Source organism: Betta splendens, chromosome 2 (genome assembly GCF_900634795.4).
Source record: "Betta splendens chromosome 2, fBetSpl5.4, whole genome shotgun sequence".
Classification (NCBI taxonomy): Eukaryota; Metazoa; Chordata; class Actinopteri; order Anabantiformes; family Osphronemidae; genus Betta; species Betta splendens.
In genome coordinates, this window is record NC_040882.2 from 22715398 (window position 1) to 22734816 (window position 19419).

General features: G+C 48.1%; 1 protein-coding gene and 1 long non-coding RNA gene across 5 annotated transcripts in view; one reads left to right on the top strand and one right to left on the bottom strand.

Moving 5' to 3' along the window:
• arap2 (ArfGAP with RhoGAP domain, ankyrin repeat and PH domain 2) overlaps window positions 1-19419 on the bottom strand; it is an 84332-nt gene that overhangs the window by 7067 nt on the left and 57846 nt on the right. For all 3 annotated transcript variants that reach the window (XM_055507049.1, XM_055507050.1, XM_055507051.1), the window contains exons 16-26: window positions 18248-18392; window positions 15100-15202; window positions 14323-14524; window positions 10329-10392; window positions 9674-9837; window positions 9104-9316; window positions 8850-8955; window positions 7746-7893; window positions 6286-6363; window positions 2804-2878; window positions 2036-2156 (exon numbers count right to left, since the gene is read on the bottom strand). In XM_055507049.1, the coding sequence (XP_055363024.1) occupies window positions 2036-2156; window positions 2804-2878; window positions 6286-6363; window positions 7746-7893; window positions 8850-8955; window positions 9104-9316; window positions 9674-9837; window positions 10329-10392; window positions 14323-14524; window positions 15100-15202; window positions 18248-18392 (1419 nt within the window). The remainder of the gene's footprint in view (window positions 1-2035; window positions 2157-2803; window positions 2879-6285; window positions 6364-7745; window positions 7894-8849; window positions 8956-9103; window positions 9317-9673; window positions 9838-10328; window positions 10393-14322; window positions 14525-15099; window positions 15203-18247; window positions 18393-19419) is intronic.
• On the top strand, window positions 7368-11132 carry LOC129603827 (uncharacterized). 2 transcript variants are annotated; one of them, XR_008694055.1, is made up of 3 exons: window positions 7389-7545; window positions 7717-10551; window positions 10658-11132. It is a non-coding gene; the product is annotated as an uncharacterized LOC129603827 (long non-coding RNA). The 2 variants fall into 2 exon arrangements; XR_008694054.1 differs by lacking the exon at window positions 10658-11132 and having other exon boundaries at window positions 7368-7545; window positions 7717-8485.

Consider the following 19419-nt stretch of genomic DNA (forward strand, 5'->3'; position numbering starts at 1 on the left):
CCCAGGCGAAGGAATTAGTTCCTCATTTCCCAACAAATATTAGCTCCCCTTTTTTCTGTCTATTGTCCTTGATAACAGTGTTTATCTGTGGTTTTCCCACAAAACGCTAAATTAACGCACCTTCCCTCCCCCTTTAGGGCTTTATGAGCAAAATCCCGTCACGGCACCACCTTTAAAATGAGCTTGACTGTTTACTCTTCCGCAGACGCATTGTCTCAGCATGGAAAATATGCTGAACCGTCAGCAAACGCGCTCAGTATTCAACGCAGCCGCGTCGTCGGGCGAGGACGGCGCGCCCTCTAACTTTGTGAGGGCGAAAACAAGCGGAGGAGCGCGGGGACCGCGAGCGGAGCCACTCCAGCTCCGCTCCTGACGCCACGGCCCGCCGTTTGCTCGCGTGCAGGCCTGTTGGCTCCCTTTCAATCAGGGGAAAGTTATTCGCGGCGGTGAAGACGATTCACCGGCGCTGCTCGAGTCGCTTCTGAGTGAGAACGCACGTTCAGGAAGCAGCTCGCGAGAGAGAGAGAGAGAGAGAGAGAGAGAGAGAGAGAGCATAATCTACAATCAAAAGCCCCTTGGAAAAGACCTGAATGGGAATTACTGCCGCGGTGATGTCATCCTTTCAGTCACTTTGAATCCCATCCTTCTATGCAGCGTGGCATTTGACGCCATTTGACCTTTGATGTAAGTTATTTGTTAGTTATTATTAATAATTGCGTGGCATTCAGGTGACAAATAAATCTGCCTGAGCAGTATTTGTAAGTGAGAATGTAGGAGCTGCTCCTGGAGAAGCTCTTCCAGCTGATTACAATGAAATGCCGGTTTAATTTCTTAAAATGGTGTCTGAGAAGCTGCAATTAGCGAAGAGGGTTGTTGTGTGAGACTGATTTGTCCAAGATGCTGCTTAGAATGATTAATCTCAGCTTGTTAAAATGCGTGGCACTGCACCCGGGTCCCTGGGCTGAGGTTCCCTCAACGGCCACTAGTCTTCAGGATGTACTTGGAAGCGTATGGACACTAAAGAGTCAGATCCATTTTTGTTATGAAAGCCTTCACACTTGTAACGAAGAAGCCCCTTAGGTAGCAATTAAGCGCTAAAAGCGTCTCGGCAACGCTCTACAGGCTTCTCATTGTCCTGGCAAATCCTGTGTGGTTGCATTTCACCGCGGCTTAGCTCGGACCAATCTCGCGCCTTGGCGCCCCGTGAGGCCGCCATTGGCCAGGTGCTGAGCAGCGCCACGAGATTTGAATTTTGTGTCACCCGAGCGGAGAGTCTTTGCCTCCGCGCTTGAGATGCTGTTTGGTGAACTCCGATTCTGCAGTCTCTGCATGAGCCCACGAGCCGCGTTGGAGTGACCTCTGGGTTGCTAAGACCAAGGGCCTGTCTTCCAGTTATTTAGTTTGGCTGCAGGACCAAAACAAGAAACTTTCACTCCACAGTTAATGAAGCTACTGAGCTGTTTGGAAGAAATGGATCTGTGCCCTCGTCCTGACCCGTGGCTCACCAAAGACATTATTGTGCAGGTCTGTGTATCCTAGGAACTGTGTGAAACACAAGAATCCAAACAGGATGAACAAAAATACTCAGAGGTCTATGCACATTTATTATAAAGGAGCTTTTTCTATTGTTGTTATTTCTAACATATTCTCCTTTTTTATGGTTATTGTGTCGAAATACATAGTGATTAATTTCACATTGCTGTCAAATGCTGAAGGAGGTTATGTTTACAAATCCCTTAAAAGTGGCACCAGCCACAAAGCAAAAGTAGAAATGTGAGTGGATACAGTTCATCTGAAGCTGTCTTTAAAGTGCCTGAATTTCCTCGAATGGTTTAGTCTTTGAAGAAAAGAGTGGAAAGACATTCATTTTCATAATGATTAAATTAAAAGAATCAACTTTGTTTAATGTTTGTTTGTTGTTTGTTTGTTTTAATCCAAACATTGATTTGTGTATCTGTGGTAGAACAGGATCTGGGCCTGATCCTGACAACGTGTTCCCTGCTTTTGGACCCGACTCTGTGAGTGGAGGACTCACCCAGCTCCCCGTTCTCCACCACTTCGAAGACGGTCCAGCAGTCGTCGGCGGCGGCGCGGCCGACGTTCCTCATGCTCAGCGCGCTCTCCGCCAGCTCCGAGGCCCGCATGCTGGGCGAGACCTGCGAACCGGCGCCGGCAGAACGAGGACCGGTCAGGAGCAAGTCAACACGTCCTGCATATATATGAGCTCCCATCATAAGCCGCCGGATCAATACCGCGCCCCTCGTCCTGCTGCTTTTGAAGAGTCTTTCAATATTTAACGCGTAACATTAATTGCGCTGCATTCTGACTGGCAGCCGTGTACACAGTGCACTGATTAAATACCTGATTCCTTGTGAAGTTAGTAGAACTATCGGAAGCTAATAACCAGGCTGCCTCCCTCCACAGAGAGAAAGCAGGCAGTTAAAGTCAAACTGTGCACCCCCCCACACACACACACACACACATTCCTATTCTAGCACTGCTGCCGACCTGTGAGACGAATCCGTAACCTACAGCCCTGACGCCGTGTAAAATGCAATTACTCACACAATTAAATCAGACATTTCTTTGATTAGTTCGGTTTGATTTATTTCAGTGGCGGTAATCCCATCAGGTCAAACCACAAATGTCTCAGCCCCATTCTATCAGCATCTCCCTGCCTCTCACTCTGCCCCCACATTCATCCCTCATTCGTTCTCCCGCTCCACCGGCCTCTATCCCCCTCTCCAGCGTACAGGCCGTGGATCCGTGAGAGAAAAAGCGATGCACAAACACACAATTATACCTTGATTAAACAGCAGTTTTCTGGCTCTCTTTTTTCCAGGTACACCTCGAAGATCAAGTCCCCAGCTGGAGAGAACTGGAGAGAGAGAGAGAGAGCCGAGATCAGTTGAATTACAAAAACAATGCAGTTGGGATTAATTGGCTTCTCTGCTAAATTCCTTCTCCAGTGTGGCAAGGATCTAAATGGAAAAAAAGTGAGAGACACAGTTAGAGGATTTGTGAAAAGCAAAAGGTCGCTTGTAGAGCTGGAGGCAAATTAAACCTGGCAGCATTAATTGAACACAAAACCTGCCTAAATAAGAGATGTGAGGAGACTTTAGTACAGACGGAGGCACAGATCTCACCTACAGTAAAAGAACAGGGTGGTCCCACGAAAGGAACGCTGTAATTATTCAGCCCTCACTCACAATTAGGCCTATTGATAAAGTCTCCTATCACACAAGAACAACTGAAATAGCCAATATGTATGTAATATGTATGAACGATGTTGTGTCATACTCAATGGTTTTGTGGTGGTGGTGGTGGTGTAATGCTCTGCCGAGGGGACCTTTAGGGTGTAGTACAGGCCGTACTGAGCAAACAAATACACACAAAATTGTGTGAACCATTGTACATTTTGTGGCAGCACCTAATTGAAAGCGCAGGCGTACAGACTGTGTTCATCTCATTTACCTTAAAGCGGATCCAGTACTGCTGCGTACTCTGTGTGATTATTATGATTTTTGCTTTTGCCCATGGATAGGAACATAGTAAAATCAAATGCATGGTCTTGTGCAGGACTAAAATTTGTTGAGAAAAATGTAATTAACCTGTCAGGTCTAAAATACTCCTGCCCCCAAAGTGTTAGAGCAACAGAGTACAGTATCTGCAGAGAGAACACAGCGGTCAGATTTGATAGTAATTGAGGATAAAAGGTTAGAAAGTCAGCAGTGACATTTTTCTCAAATTGAAGGAGATGATAAAGCACTACACACAAAATGGGGTTATTTCTGTTCAGTGAAAAGGCGAAAAGCTGGAAACAGGTGAAAAGAAATGAAGATTCGTTTTAGCGAGCGTGACTGAGCACAGTAGACCTTGGCCTCTGTGTGGAACAGCAGCACACATGTGGCCAGGTCTCAGTCACCATAAGAAAATTACATTCACGAGGAGAAAGAAAAAAATGCCAAAGATGTGCCGTATTGTTAGGTGACGTGACATTTAAAACCCCGTGTTTAAATCGGAGGTGTTAACTTTAAGTGTACTGTCAACGCGAAAGTGTTTTCAAGACAAACCCTCCGCAGAAAAATGTTCAGTGGTTATTACCGGAATGGAAAAAATAAGCTGAGTGCCAGGAAAAATGTAGCGTAGACGCCAAGACAGAGACACGGGTTGAGTGTAACAACCGTCTTCATCTTGTATTAGTAAATTACATACTGCGCCACACTGCAGGATTTAATTAAAACTTCATTTACGGTGAAAAATGCAGCTTTTTTGCTAATGAAACCCAAAAGTTTTACCGTAAGTCCCCGGCAACACCAAGATTACTGATCACAATATTATTCGCAATGTACTCGTAACAAACGACAAGCTGAAGGATACGCCGAGCCATTAAACAGAAAGGAAACGCTATGCTAAGACCATAAACGCAGTAATTAGCTGTGCCTTTTAGGAAGTAGACTGACTAATATGGCCACTGGAGGAGCGTAATGTGTGTTTATCAGTTTGACAGTGGAGCAGTCGGCTCCGCCAGCTGCTCCCTGCTAGGAATCCATTCATCCTGCTACAGTAATTGTCATAAATTACTAACATCTAGTTAGCGAGCTGCATCGATTGGACGCCGGGTCCGGATCTGCGCCGGCTCAAGGGGAGCGGTCATCAGTCCGAGGTGCGTCAGCAGTCGGCCTCTCTCGCTTTGGGCGAGCGAGGCTCAGGAACGAGGGGGAATCACAGCGGCGTCGCTTTGGAAGCGAAGGCGTTTCTGCTCTTCACCAAAGTCATACTCGCTGCACGCGCCCTGGCCGTAAATGCGCCTATTGATTTTCAGGTGCCACTTTCAACTTGCGAGGCATGACATTGTCTTGCACCTCATTATATCACTGATTTACTTACTCCCCAAGTCTGGACACATTAGCCACTTTCGGGGCTCGAGCCTCCGTCTCATTCTCGGCCTTCAACAGGAAACAGATGAGGTCAGAGCCTCGGCCGCCGGTTCAGCGCCGCCGACCTCCTATACCTTTACCACCTGTGCCTTCCTCCTTGTTCTGCAGTGTGAATAAATCCTCAGCCCTTTCATGTTAAATGGACCGTGAAATGTGAGCCTTTTTACTCCTGCCAGAGTCAAGGCTGCAGGGATGGCGGTGTCAGGCGTCTGGTTGCCTGCTCGAGCCACCTCCTTAGTTCAGACTAAAATATCCCAGTAATGGGTACAGTCATGAAAATAGGCTCGTGTGGCCGGGAACTGATTCCCAGGCATAGCTGGGGTTTATTAGCTCAGGTTTAACCCCAGTATCTTCAGCCTAGCCCTGGATATTTGAGGTACCGCAGAGCTGCACTTGCAGGTTTGGATGAGGGGGCGTGTGGAACAGTCCACCTGACAACACGCACAAATGAAGTTGGTACAGTATCTCCACGCATCACCTTCTACTTGTCCGGTTTGAGCTTTTGGACTGTGCTTGTGTATTTTTTTTCGCCTAATGACCCTGTGTTGGACTGAGTATAAATCACACATCATCGTCTCAAATCATTCAAATGAAAAGCGCAAATCCTTCCTCCCACACATTACACACGGCGCTATTGTACACAACCCTTGAATCCATGTGTGGTAAATGACATTATTACATATATTTTATTTTTCAAGGCTTCTCTGTGTGAAACTAAAAAAAATGGCTGCAAGTACTAATTATCACTTGATTTTTGACTCTGAGATCAGTAGCTGCCATGAGTTCAGCAGCTCTGGAGGTTGTACTGATGACGAACAGCGGCCGCAGGAATACGAACAGTAATAATGTGATAAAATAAACCTTCTTAACGCTGAAATCATTCCTAAAACACATAACATGTTTTATTATTGGACATTCAAGGACGGTGGCGCATGGGAAAAGTAATACCTTTCCCATTTCTGGCCTTTCTATTTGCTACATTAAAACCCTGAATCTCTTTGATTCTTACAGTAACTGTAAACAACATGGCCCCGTTTGCAGCTCAGGCCGCTTTATAACAGCGCTGGGTTCCTCCTGGGTAACCTTCTGCCCCACAGCAGCCGACCTGTTGTGAAAGCCCACAGACAGAGCAGAGAGGATCAGGTGGGAAGGAGTGGGAGGAAAAGACTCATTTCTCCATTTAGCCGGAGCCAGAGAGTCTTTTAATTTTCCCAGTTCTCTGAACCCAATGTTTTTTCCTCGACTTCGGCATCCAGAAACACCAACCGCCCTCCGCCTCCATTATTGTGCCCCACGCCCTTCATTACCTGCTCACATCCAACCCTGGTTCCAGACCCTGACTTACTGTGGTGTCCTTCTTTTCCTTCCAGCGTGTGATGAAACTGTTCTCCATCTCCATCTGTTGAACTTGGTCTTCGTGGACCTGGTGGGAACGTTCACAGAAGCGCATTCATGAGAAACCGCCCGTTCAAGTGAAAGCCTGTGACGGTCATTCTGATTTCTAAATCACACTGTGAAGAAGAATCTAATGCCAGCTGCAAATGGAGAGGTTTCTAATTGTGAAGGTGGAAGTTAGCGTTGGGGTCCGACAGCTCCGCACAGAAAGGCGACTATTTTCTTTCACAAAGCTTCATGAAGAAAATGACGTGTTTTTTTTTTTTCTACATCATTATCATTTTCAGTGAACAATTTGCTTTGTTGGAGTTGTGCGAGCGGAGGAGAAGATTGCTGGAGAGGAAAGAAAGCCTCAAACTCATTGTGTGTGTGTGTTTGGGCCTGATAATGGGCCCTGTCGACGGCACGCGGCACCGAGCCGCCGCTCTAATTAGCGACGCCGCTCCCTCGTTTGTAGTCGCCGCGCGTGCACGCGCCGCTATCGGGGCTCGTGGTTGCTTGAGTTTCACGGCCGTTCGTCACGCGGACGCCGCTCCGAAGCCATTGCTACTCTTTTGAACGTCCAAGCAATCTAGCTAGCTAGCCGCGACCCCGCTAGCAGTGACCCCGCTAGCAGCGAAGATGATACAGTGGTTCCACAGTCGACCACTTGCTAAAGTAGAGTATAAATACGTTGTGCCTGCAGCTCTGTTTAGAAACGCAACATGGTAATAGCTGAACGGTTCCAATGTTATTAGTGTTTTCCATCAATCATATAGTTAGAGGCAGTTTATCTCTGGTGTGTGCAGACACTGAAACTATAATATGATATCACTGTATACGCTGAACAAAAGTTAATGCACAAAAACACTTGAAGAACATATTTTGTGTATGTAAGTGTATGTGTGTGTTCCTCTGATTAGTGTTGACACATAGCCACACATCCTGCACATCTCCTTTCTGTAAAATACAGATTTAACTTTACATGACTTTCTGTTGTGATCCCCCTCATTTTATACATGAACGGGAAAGCTGTTAACACGTCGTGCCTTTAAAACCGCAGCCGTAATCGCAGCTAAAGCGAGAGCCATAATAGAAGCCAAAAGCATTGGAGCTGTGACGTCTGAGCAGGTTCCGCCTCCACTCTCCACCGTGCTCACACACAGAGCAGAGTCACGGGTCTGGTCCCATTTCGCCTGCAGCCAAACATGTCCTGAACAAGACTCCGCTGGTATGTTTTGTTCTAGGTGACCTGTTTTTCTAACATTCTCTGTTTTGTGGAGCCGTGACTTCCGTTCACGACTTTTAATTGTCACAGAAAATAATAAGCATACTGGTCACTATTTTTAGCAGCTACGTGTATAAAGTATGATCCAAGCAAACTAAGCGATGTGTTTTCAAGGTCGCCAGCGCTGACAACCGGAGACGTACCCCGAACAGAGTGACGTAGTTGCTGATGAGGTCGCGGACGACGCCGATTTCTTGTGGGGTTTGTCCGCTGGTCTGGAACAAGCAGGAGGAGAAGACGGAGGCTAGTTTTTCACTGGGCATGTGGTTGACGTGGGAACACTGCTGGATCCTGAATCACGGGGAGAGACGTGTTCGGAATGAACAACACAGAAATGCCAGCGCGTCGCGTCGTCCGCTGCCTCAATCTCACATTCACACGCAATAAACGAAGCGCTAGACCTCAGTCTGCATCCAGTCAAGGCCTGAATGTACAAACAATCAGTCGTTGAGCTAATGCAGCTAAATCTCTGAGGAAAGGCTGTGAAACATAAGCTGCAGCCAATGAGACGTCATCTTATTCCCACACCCTGTCTCTATTTCTTACCTCCTGTAACTCATTACTAGTCCTCATTTATGGCGTTAGCCGGCTGCCTTCACCATGAAAAGCCAGAAAAAGCTGCCATTTGTTTCATGGACTATGAACAAGTATCTGTTTTCTAACTGAGCTTTTAAAGATGAGTCAATCAGGTTGTCTTGCTTGGAAAAGGCCATGGAATGGTGCAAAGAGCACAGAATTGATTCATCACTTTCAACTCAAAAGGCACAACTGTGTGAGAAAGCAAGCTTTTCTTTTCTGGATGTAACTTGTAACAGCTCCATCCACTAAAGTCTGGTGTCGGTGAATCTGGAAAATGATCAGATTAAGAACAACAATAATAATATAATAATAACAAAAGCTTATTGTTAAGAGAAAACGAGAAGCTGCATTACGATATCTTCTGGTTCACAGTGAGTGTCCAGCTACTGTAATAATGGATGAGCTGAGGTTTAGTTTGAGCACAGGACACGAAAACGTTTAGAATTATGCCATAAATCAATGTTAAAGTACAGGGTGAGAAGCTGGTTGTGTTGTTTATTTGTGGAAAGCGTGAACGTCATTGTTTTGTCAGCTTTTTCATCTCATTTTTTTAATTTAAACACAGTTTGTGCTATAAATGTCCCCTTCAGGGTGGCGGAAGTCTAACGTGACAGAGTCGCGGCAGCAGCTGTGAGCGCGTGCGACGCGGCCGCTCCGCGAGCGCGTACCTGTACAGATGCCGCAGCAGCGCGTCGAGCGTTGATCTGTTTATCCTGGGCACGTTCTGTATGAAGGTGGAGTACATCTTTACTCGCTGCCGCTCGTCCTTCTCATCTAAAGAACCGCACAGACAAGAGCGGCTTCAAACGCTGCCAAATGTGACAAACTATAAACACAAACGGGCGTCAGACGGCGCTTTTTTTTTTGTTTTTTTTTTGTTATTTGTCGAGCAGATTCGAAGCGGGACGCCTCCGCTACACACCCAGAACCGACACCCAGTACGGATACAGCTCCTTGGTGAGGAGCGCGTCCTCCGCCTGCGACAGGAAGCTCCTCAGGGTGCACGCGACGTCCTCCAGCCGGTGCTCCTTCTCGCGCAGCTTCACGTCGCGGGCGCTGTGGGCGAAGTCCTGCAGGAGCTGGGCCACGCGCCCGGGGTTCCCCGGCTTCTGGTAGACCCCGTCCTGACACAGGCCTGGATGCACAGAGCGGGACACGGACACGGGGGAGGAGGGAAGTAACTCAGTGGTCATGAAGTCGCCTGTGTGTGCGACGAAATGCAATTATGGGGCGACAACCAACCTCGTGGCCGCGGTGAATTATGGAAAACAGCAGCGTTACATAAGCACATTTGAATCTGAATTGGTGGAATAGAACTATTGGTGCACGATGTATTAACCTCCTGTCCCACTTCACAGTCAGTAGCGCTGCGCGGGTCCCCTTTTCCGCATTTATCGTGCATTTTCCAGGCGACAATTTTTCTTGTGTGTGTTTATATGTGGACGGGACGCAAATCCCAGCAATAGACCCATGCAGGTTTGCAGGGACTCACCGTACTGGGTGACAAACGCGATGCAACTGTCGACTATGATGGGGACGCCGCTCCTCGTCAGCTGCTGGTCGCCGAGGGCCTTGCCGCGCGTGCCGGCGGCCAGCGTGATGGCCGCGTGCCACAGCGTGAAGTCCGCCTTGTTGAAGCCGTGGACGTAAACCGTTCTATTAGAGAGACATCAGCGCTGTGTTAATCGTGGTGCGATACCCATCAACAGTATGGTGGTGGTTTGAATTGCTAAGCCGACGACCTGACGCTGTGCACGCGCTCGCAAAAAAGCTGAGCCGCTAAATAAACATGATCAAAAGTAGCCCAAACAAGCGCTCGCGCGGAGCGGGAGGCGCGTGGTTTGATCAAAAAAAAAAAAAAAAACACACGGCAATTAACAAAGTAAGCGCAAAGTGCGGCTGCACGAGCCCGAACCTGCAGACTCGCGCGAGGCCGCCGTGCGTCACGTCTTCCCCTCCTAACCTCTGCTCTCCAGCGAGGCGGGCTGTAATTACCTCGGATGCGTACAGTAGCTGGAGAGCACGAGACAAAGGCGCAATCAAAGCGGCAGCAGCCCGGTTGCATAATGCATAGAGGCGCTGCGCCACAAACACGCTCCCAATTAAGCGCATCTTTTTTTTTTTTTTTTTTTTTTTGCGTGACTTACCTTCCGCCCTCCACCATCAGCAGCACTTGCATCTTGTCCTCGCCCTCCGTGTGCGTGGAGACAGCTGTGGGGGGGGGGGGGGGAGAAGGGCAGCGGGTTGTAAATGCAGCGTACTGTGTGAAAGAAGACACGCGCAGCAATGCGACGGGAACAATTTGGCGTTGACATTTGGATCCGCTCAATCTCCGTCCGCCGTCGACGCCGTCACCGCCGCCGCTAAAAGGTCTCAGTTCTCTTTAAGTGTTCATTTGTGTTGTGGAGATAATCCAGTCAAATAAGAGGCCGCGTAAATGTCTAGACGCGTCTAACTAGTCCGTTCAAACGTGCAGACGTGCGGCGGAGGGGACGGAAAGAGCAGAACATGGAGGAAATGCCAACGCGTCCCAATGGAGCTAATAGCTTTTTCTTGTATGGAGAACACAAATTCAGTTTCTGTGTCGAGGAAACACTGAAGGTGGTTTCAGCAACAGAGGGAAGTGGAGCACGCGGCGTCACACGCTCACACTGAGGCCACTGTTTAAAGCACTGTAATGAGGAGGACGCGAGGGGCTTCACGCGTCCTTTACCTTCTGAAGATCTAAATAACCTCGGCCATAATCTCCTCCGTGGGTTCAAACAACTCACATCATGACAGCCATCTTCTCACAACTGTACAACATCTGGCTCTCTGGTCAGACATAAATAAAAAGTAAAATCCAACCGAACTGTGAATTGCCTTTAATTTGACCTTTGGGTCACGTGAAATAGTCGAGGCCGAAATGTGTCATTTTACCATCACGACACAGAATAAACAACCCTTTCAATGCCGTCCTCCGCTCAATCTCAGCATCTGCCGCTTTAATAAACCTATTGATCGATAATCTGCACTGACAGGAAATTTAATTTGACTGCTGGCTCAAAAAAAAAAAGGGCCAACAAAGACATGTGGTAGAAACGTTCCACATAAAAGTCTTATTTTGGCAAACAAACCCTTTCACTGTTGAGCTAAAAGAACAAAAGCAATTAAATCCCCAAAGTCTCTAAAGAAATAATTTGCTTTTTATTTCATTTGGCAGATTTTCAAGGGCACGGTATTTTATTTTGATACGTAAAAAAAAAAAAAAGAGGCCCGACAACGTCAGAAACTGGTTTTGACTTGAGAGAGGTTTATTAACAGTGTTATCAGGTAAATGCAAAACACTTGTCATCGCTGTTTGAACAAACACACAACAAAGCTCTTTCATCCAGCCGCAGCTCTGTGGAAATGTTTTTATTACTTAATATGTTTGTGTGATAAGGAACTGAGTCTGTGGCCTTGTTCTCTCCATAATTTGTACTGGCCGTCCTGTAAGAGCCGTTTATTGTGGTTTTATTTAGACGGCCTGCGCACGCGCTCGGCGGGAGAATAAAGAGCTGTTTACTTCAACAGGTATTGCACAATAACCTCTGCAGACACCTGGGTTTGTTTACTCTGGATGGAACAAAGTCTCTAATGAGCGCAGCTGGCTGAGCTCCAACCCCGAGAACGACGCCTCAGCAGCTAACGCGCCGCTGTGCCAGCAGCCAGCGCGGCGCCATCGTGGTCGTGTTCGGCCAATTGACTTTTTGGAACGGGCGAAACAAGAGATGCGTTAATTGATACGTCTCAGGGGGGCGGAGTTTAGGCGAGAGGAGCTCGTTAAGGTCGTTAGGGGGTTAAAGGTCGGTCCAGACGCTATGTGTGGGCAAATCCCGTGGATTCAGAACCTGGGGACAGGTTAGTGATTATCCAGCTGTGTGTCGTACTTTGCGTCTCCTGTTTGTGCAGCAGGCGTCTTGACACAGCGTATCACAAAAATATTAGTCCTCTCTCAAGTACACAGCGGAGCCTCCAGGAAGCCATTTTTAAAAGCAGCGCACTCCGGGTCTCTGGAGTTGGGATTCTCGTCTGTGGCTGTTGTTTTACTGAATTTGTTTATTTATTTATTAAAAGCGCTTTGCAAAAAAACAAACTCGGGCAAAAGCCCAGAGACGTGAACGCAGGTGATCAATAAAAGTGGCTGACATTAGGTTTAAGGCCAATTATGGGGCTGAGTCAAACACTGAATAAATGACAAACAAGGAACTTAGGGATATATTTAAAAAAACAAAAAAACACAGACCTGCGAGAAAAATAAAGGACTCCAAAGAAGGTTTTGACAAAAGGATTGTGAAAAGAGCCGTAGCTGTGGGAGCCTGAGGCCACAAAACTAGGAACAGGCGGCGTCACACTGGCGGTGAACTCCAGTTTGAAGTGGTGCATGTAGGAAAAATGTAGTTATTTTAATTGAAAAGTCTATTTATTTAATCTCTGGATGCTACACAGGGGCCACCTTTCATGTGCTGGTGTCACTGTAGAGAAAATAACAGTTAATCCCATGTCACAGACTGTGGTTCCTAAAGGGATCCTTTCAAAGCTCCAGAACCACCATCCTCCAACAAAACACGGTCCCTCCTGGCGCTTGCAGCTCTGCGGCTGTGACAAATACGGTTGGAGAAAGCCGGGAATAGGAATGAGGCTCTCCATCGCGCCCCAGGTGAGCGGAGAGGGTGGGGCGGGCGCCACTTTGCACCATTTGATCCACATCGAGCTGGAAATGGATTAAAACCAGCCGCCGATTCTCTGCTTCTATCAGTGCAATCAGCTGAAATGTCCTGAAATGGCTGTTGTCTGCCAAAGCAGCGCAGGCCTTTTCGTGCAGCGTTGTGTAAGAAGGGAGATTAGCTGAATCCCACTGACTGGCAGCTGTTTGATGGCGCGTTGCGTAACGTTGACATCCGCTGACCTCACGTTACCACGGCGCCCTCTCGAACACGGGCCCGTGGCACCTTCTGCCTAATACAACAAGTCCTTCAGCCAATTAGAGGCGCGATCAGACAGAAATGTGTAATGGGGTGAGAAGCTGGAGTGCCTTCAGACGCCGCATGCATCCTCTGACATCATTAGGCAGCAATAAATGCAAGTGGCAGGACTGCAGCAAATGTGACAGCCGCGACGGATGCAGCCACTTTATGAGATGAGATTTTAAATCTGATTCATTCCCAATTAAAAGCGCCTGTGAAGCTGTTTAAAAAAGGCCAGTTTGCTCATGTAAACGGTGGCAATTTGGGGCCGAGTGGAGGCGAATGCGGTAAAAATAGGTTTATTCTATTTTATCATGATCAAATACAGAAGTTCAGTATCTCCTTATACTGTATACGTTTATCCTTTGGTCATAATGTTCTGTTGCCATGAAATAAACACATTTCTGGACATCAGCAGCCGCGAAAGACTCCTGTCAGACAACACACAACACCACATCCAGAGCAGCGGCGGTTGTGAAGGGTTCCACACGCTACAACATGGACCACAGAGTGAAATATTCATTCCCACTGCTCCTCACTGCAAAACGGAGGAAGCCCTGATATTAGCCGTGTCCAGTCGGACGATAAATTATAAATGTTGTATGTAACATTTTAAAAGTAGTTCCACCAGATGCTGGATGGAGAACAGCGTGTGCTGAGCAGAGTGGAACGACTTCCAGCCTCACGCCAGCTTTAAAACCGCCCTTAACTCTTAGTTTAGTAGAGAAAATAAATTCATGTCAACATCTAGTCCCCATTAGTCGGGCCTCTTACGTGTAAAATACTCCTGTTAAGCTTTATTTTTCACACTGAGCTTTGCCTCTTGTTCCGTGAGCAGCGCCGCTTTCGGAGAAGGTTGCTCTATTCTGACGCACGCGTGTCAGGGGAACGGGTCAGACATGGGTGTTTGTAAAGGGCAAAATGCTTATTGGATGTCCCTGTAAACTGAAAACCCCCTCTCGTGAGTATAGGAGCCAACGCTCACACCGACTCGGCGTCTATGTCTTACAGCACAGTTGCATTGTGGGTTACGGTTGATACCTACAGTATAGGTGCCTCCACGTTTGGACTCAGGCCCAGCATCATCAGCTGTGTCACCTTTTTAACCCCCACCAGAATAAACCAGCGACGATGCAGCCGACAGGAAGCTTACTGAGCTCTTGGAGCTGCTTGAGCTGCAGGACCTCCTCCTCCTCCTCCTCGTCCTCGCCTCGGCTGAAGTGCAGCACGGAGCCGTCCAGCGCGAACCAGGCCTTCCTCCAGTGGTACAGGTCGTGGCCCTCCTTGTAGAAGAGCCTGCCAATCAGCTCGCTGCCTTTCTGCACCAGTCCCTCTGCTTTGGAGGGGACGAAGCACTGTGAGCACGAACAGAGTTGCAAATGAACAACTTCCACCGCCAACAGCTTGAAACTTCTTTTTCTCTTTTTTTTTTTTTTCCCCTCTCACCGAGGTGCCTCGCCTCGGAACAACACAGAACCACAACATGTGCCGCGCTCTTCCTGGAGGTAAACGCCTTTGCTCGGCTGCTGGCCTCCCAGCTCAAACACGTTTCCCAGCACCTTCCTCTACCTCGCGGTCCGTCTGGCCATTGTTCTGGGACTCAAACGGAAATACGGAGGTGTGGGAGGCCTGTGTTACAGATGGAGAGACATATGGACCAACGCGGCTACACCTCCCACTATCTGTGACTGGGCTGCCTGGGATTAAGCAGATAAAAAGGGAATAGGGGACATATTTACGTGGGGTGTTATTATAAGATGCGTGTGGGGGAAGCGATAGCACGACCACTTGTCTCGCTGAAAGAAAGCGCCCGGCGTGTGAGATGGATGCGATATAGCGCCTTTGTGAGTCTAAGTGAAAAAGTAAGTTACGAGGGGGGAGAAAAAACACAGCGGCGACAATCAGCGCGTTCTCGTGCAAAGTGTGTCACCTTTGTGAGCGCGTGGCTCCAGTCGCTCTGCGTCTCCTGCGTCTCGGCGCCGACGATCAGCACGCGCTCCGACTGCAGGTACAGCTCCACGGGAAACACGGCCCTGCCGGAGAGGCGGCGTCAGATATGTGGAGATGCGGAGACGCGGCGATGCGGAGCGGGACGCGTCCTCGCAAACACACAGGGAGCCGTGCGTTTGTTCGCCGCGCGCACAATAAGACGCGCTCGGGCGCGTTTACACAAGTTTGGCTCAAAGGAAAAGTAGCTGGGAAAAAGTCCTGCGCATTCTGACAGTGGATAAAACATAACTTGTTGTTTTTACTCCACTTCCAGACTGGTCCCACTGACGGTGAGGGCTCTATTAGGTTTTATTATCTTTTAATTAATATCCAACACTTTGCTGACAGCGTGTCTTTGCCCCGAGCCGGTGCATGTGCTCGTAGGGGAATTCGCCCCTCCGGCTACAGATCTGGACATAAACACTGTGATTATATGAGCACATATCAAAAGCGGAGCACACACACACACACACACACTCGCCCCGCACTCGATCATCCACGCACAGACACTACTCGCAGGCAAAAGCCCCTGCTGTCGGAAGCAAAAGGGCAGCTATTAATCTTTGTTGGTCTTTCTCCTCCCGTTGTCTCCGCCTCCATCCTCTCTCTCTCCCCCCGCGCTCTCATCCAGGATACGCGGGTCAGAGTATCACTGTCTTGATGGCTCCAACACACTGCCGAGCGGTAGCTCGTTTTTCATGGGCAGCGCCGCGGCGAGGGAGGCTCTAAATGCTGCAGCGGCGGCCATTTAAGGTGGCGCTCGGCGGGGAGGGGTCACGGCGGCGCCGAGCGGCTCCATTCTCACGCGTGTCATGGGAACAGGTGAGACATGGGTGTTTGCATGACCCGGCGTGACCCCCAGCCCCCCCCACACACGCTCCCGCTCAACCCCCCCTCCTCCCGCTGCCTCTCGCCGGTAGGTAGGTGTGCAGGTGCTCGTTAGAGACGCTCCCAGGGGGAGAGGGGGGAGGGGGAGACGGAGGGTGAAGCTAAAGCAAAGCGCTGGGGGAATGGTATCGTAAAGAGAGGATGGGAGGAGGAAACAGAGGGATGGGAGACGGATGCGGCACTATGAGAGTCCCTGAGGGAGGAGGTGGCTGAGGAGAGACAAGAGTGGCAGATAACACATAATAATAATAATATTAATACCAGGCGAGTCTGAGATAAGGACGCGCAGCCGCCATCACACTTTATTTCACTCAATCTGCCTCCGCAGTTCATTTAAACTGACTCCTTCGCATGTAACTCTTAGTTTAGTTGTACCTGTTGACAAGTGACAACAACTATGAGAGTTTTTAAAATAAAAGTCTAATTTTATATATATATACATACAGATAGACAGATGCTATAACAATTCCAACTTGAGCACCTTTTTTAGATGAGCTACATTTAATATCATAGCTAGATTAATAGATGCTCTCAAGCCCTTGCACTTATTTGGATGAGCTAAAGAAGCAGATTTTGTTGTTGAGTGGATTCTGACATAACTTACAGACACGTCTCCTTGTAGTGGAGTGTGCTACAGATCCTCTCCAGCAGCCTTTATCTATTTCTGAAGCTGTTTTCCTTTGTCTCTGAGGCATTTGTGTGCACAGAGTACTTAATTCCCCAGACCTCTTTGTCCTTATGTATATTATATATATATACACACACGTGTGTGTGTGTGTGTGTGTGTGTGTGTGTGTGTGTGTGTGTGTGTGTGTGTATAGATATAGATACGGATATATATAAATCTATGTGTATATTCTGAGGATATAAACCGAGTTCACTGGGAAAGTTACCGTCGAAGTCTTTCAAAGTCTTTTTTGTTTGCAAATGTGAGAAAGAAAGTGATAGAGGGAAATTTTACCAAAAGCAGACTAAAGTTTTAAAGAAGCTAAAGGAAAAGCACAAAGGTTTATGTCTGTGGTTTTGAATTTAATTTGAAGGTCAGAATTAACTTTGGCTCGTCTTGTTGAAGCAGGCGGACGAGACAAAAGGAAATCTGCCTAAAAAACCTCAACTTATCACCAGCCAACATACTCCCCGTGCATTAATTCCTTAAGTGAGGGTTTGTAATATTCATACAAGTTATGCGTCTGGGCCGTGCAGTAATTCGCGGTGTCCTCTGTCACGGTGAAATTACCCAAACGCCGCGTTTAATGGGAACGACACCTACGGCCTCCTGTAGCACGGCGATAGGCTGCTGGTGGGAGTGTGTCATCTGCATACGTTAATATTCATGAGAGGCAGGCAGTCGAAGGGGCGAGGCGTCGGCGCCGCCGCCGCGCCGGGAACTCGCAAAGTTCCAGAAGTAGGAGAGAGCGAGGCAGGGTTTAATCTAGTGAAACGCACGGCCATTATGAGCGTTAGCGATGCAAAATTAATAGCTTTTCTGGCGGCGAAGCCGTGACCTGTAACTGGCATGTCTGCACTAAATATGGTGCACACAATATTATGTCTCAGTTGTGTGTGTGTGTGTAAGTGTCCAGCTCGTTAGAAAGGTCATAGTTTTAGCTGGACAGATGTGTTTCTAATGGCTGTGTAAATAACATTTACAAATAAAAGCATTGTTTCTTCTTCATAACATCTGCTGCTGTCATTAAGGACCTGGCTTATGCTTTAATCATAAGCCATTATCAGGCACACACACACACACACGCACGCACACACACTCCGGCATCAACAGCAAAGGATGGAGGCATCTGTTTCCTCATTGTGTGTCTTCAAGACGGAATAAAATAAAGTTTGTTGTCAGAAGAACTTTTTAAGGGAATGGTAATGTGAGAGGGAGCGATGGAGGTGGAGGTGCATCACTCGCCCGCATCCCCACCAGTAAAAGGATGAAACACAGCCCTCGTAAAGTCTGACGGGCTCTGATAAACCGAATAATGCTCAACCAGAGATTATACTAACGAGATATATGATGATGTGAAGCAATGCAGAGGAGCCTGTGTTTACGCACTGGTTTAAAGCTCTGAAATTCCTGTTTCTTTAGGATCGGCTGAATGGAACCTTTTATTGTCTCCAGGTTCCATTTAATTACGCTGATGCAGGGTTTCACGTACAGTTTGTGTGTGTGTGTGTGTGTGTGTGTGTGTGTATGGTACCCCGCTCCGGTCATGGTCTCTGTGTTGCTGATGGCCAGACTGACCACCTCGGTGACGTCCACCCTGCCGACGGGCGACGAGCTGCGCTCGTTCTCGTAGTAGCTCAGGAAGCCGCCCTCCAGGGTGCACCAGCGGCGAGCCATGTCTGAAACACACGCGCGGTCGGCAGATTCAGAATCAGTGCATTTTAGACCAAGGGACGGATGCGATGACGCCCGGTGGAAGAGGCCCTGCATTTATGGCCCTGCAGTCAGTCTACTTCATGCCTGTGCTGATAAAACCGAGCCCGTTCGCTGCTGAAGAATTCAATTAGCCTGCGTTGCTAGTTATTGGTTTGCAAACAATAAGCACCACTCCAACCCTCCGCGCCACAGCTAATGACTCTCCACAAGCAAAGACCGCTCGGAAGTTTGAGGACTCAGCGTTCACGCATGGATGAGTATGTGGAGACACGGCAGCTGCCTGGTTCAGACTCTGTTCTTTAACAAAAGCCAAAGCAGACAGACATAAAGAGATCCCACCGACTTCAGGCCAGGACTCCAAGCTAGCATCCTTCCACATTTAGCATCCAAGACACATCGCTGCTGAAAGAAGAACATCTGTACTGCAATTAGTAGAAATAAAGCCTAAAGACAGCTGGCAGACTCAGGCCTTCATTTCCAAATTGACTAAAGAAGTCCTGGCAAGGACCAAAACACGATCTGGGTTTGTCCACATCAAAACACAACATTTGAGACCGCAGTCGCTTGACTATACATCGGCTGTCTGTGCATTAGAGGAAGGAAGCGAGTCAAGTAAAGCGCATGAAGGCGCACACAGCCAGATTTACAACAGTTGTGAGAATCCAAGCGCTGAGCAGATTTCAATCAACAAACATGATCTCAGTGGAAAAGCTGGAAAACACACAACGTTGTCTTTCATGACTGTCTGACTGTGCGATTTACATAGCCAATGAGCATGAAGTTCATAAAAACATACCTAATTTTGGATTTTCAAAGTCATCGTGCCATCTGCTTTTTTGTTCTGCGCGCGCACACGCACACACACACACACACACACACACACACACACACACACACACACACACACACACACACACACACACACACACACACACACACACACAACCCCCCAATCACCCCACCCCCCGCCGCCTGCGACTCCAAAGTTTC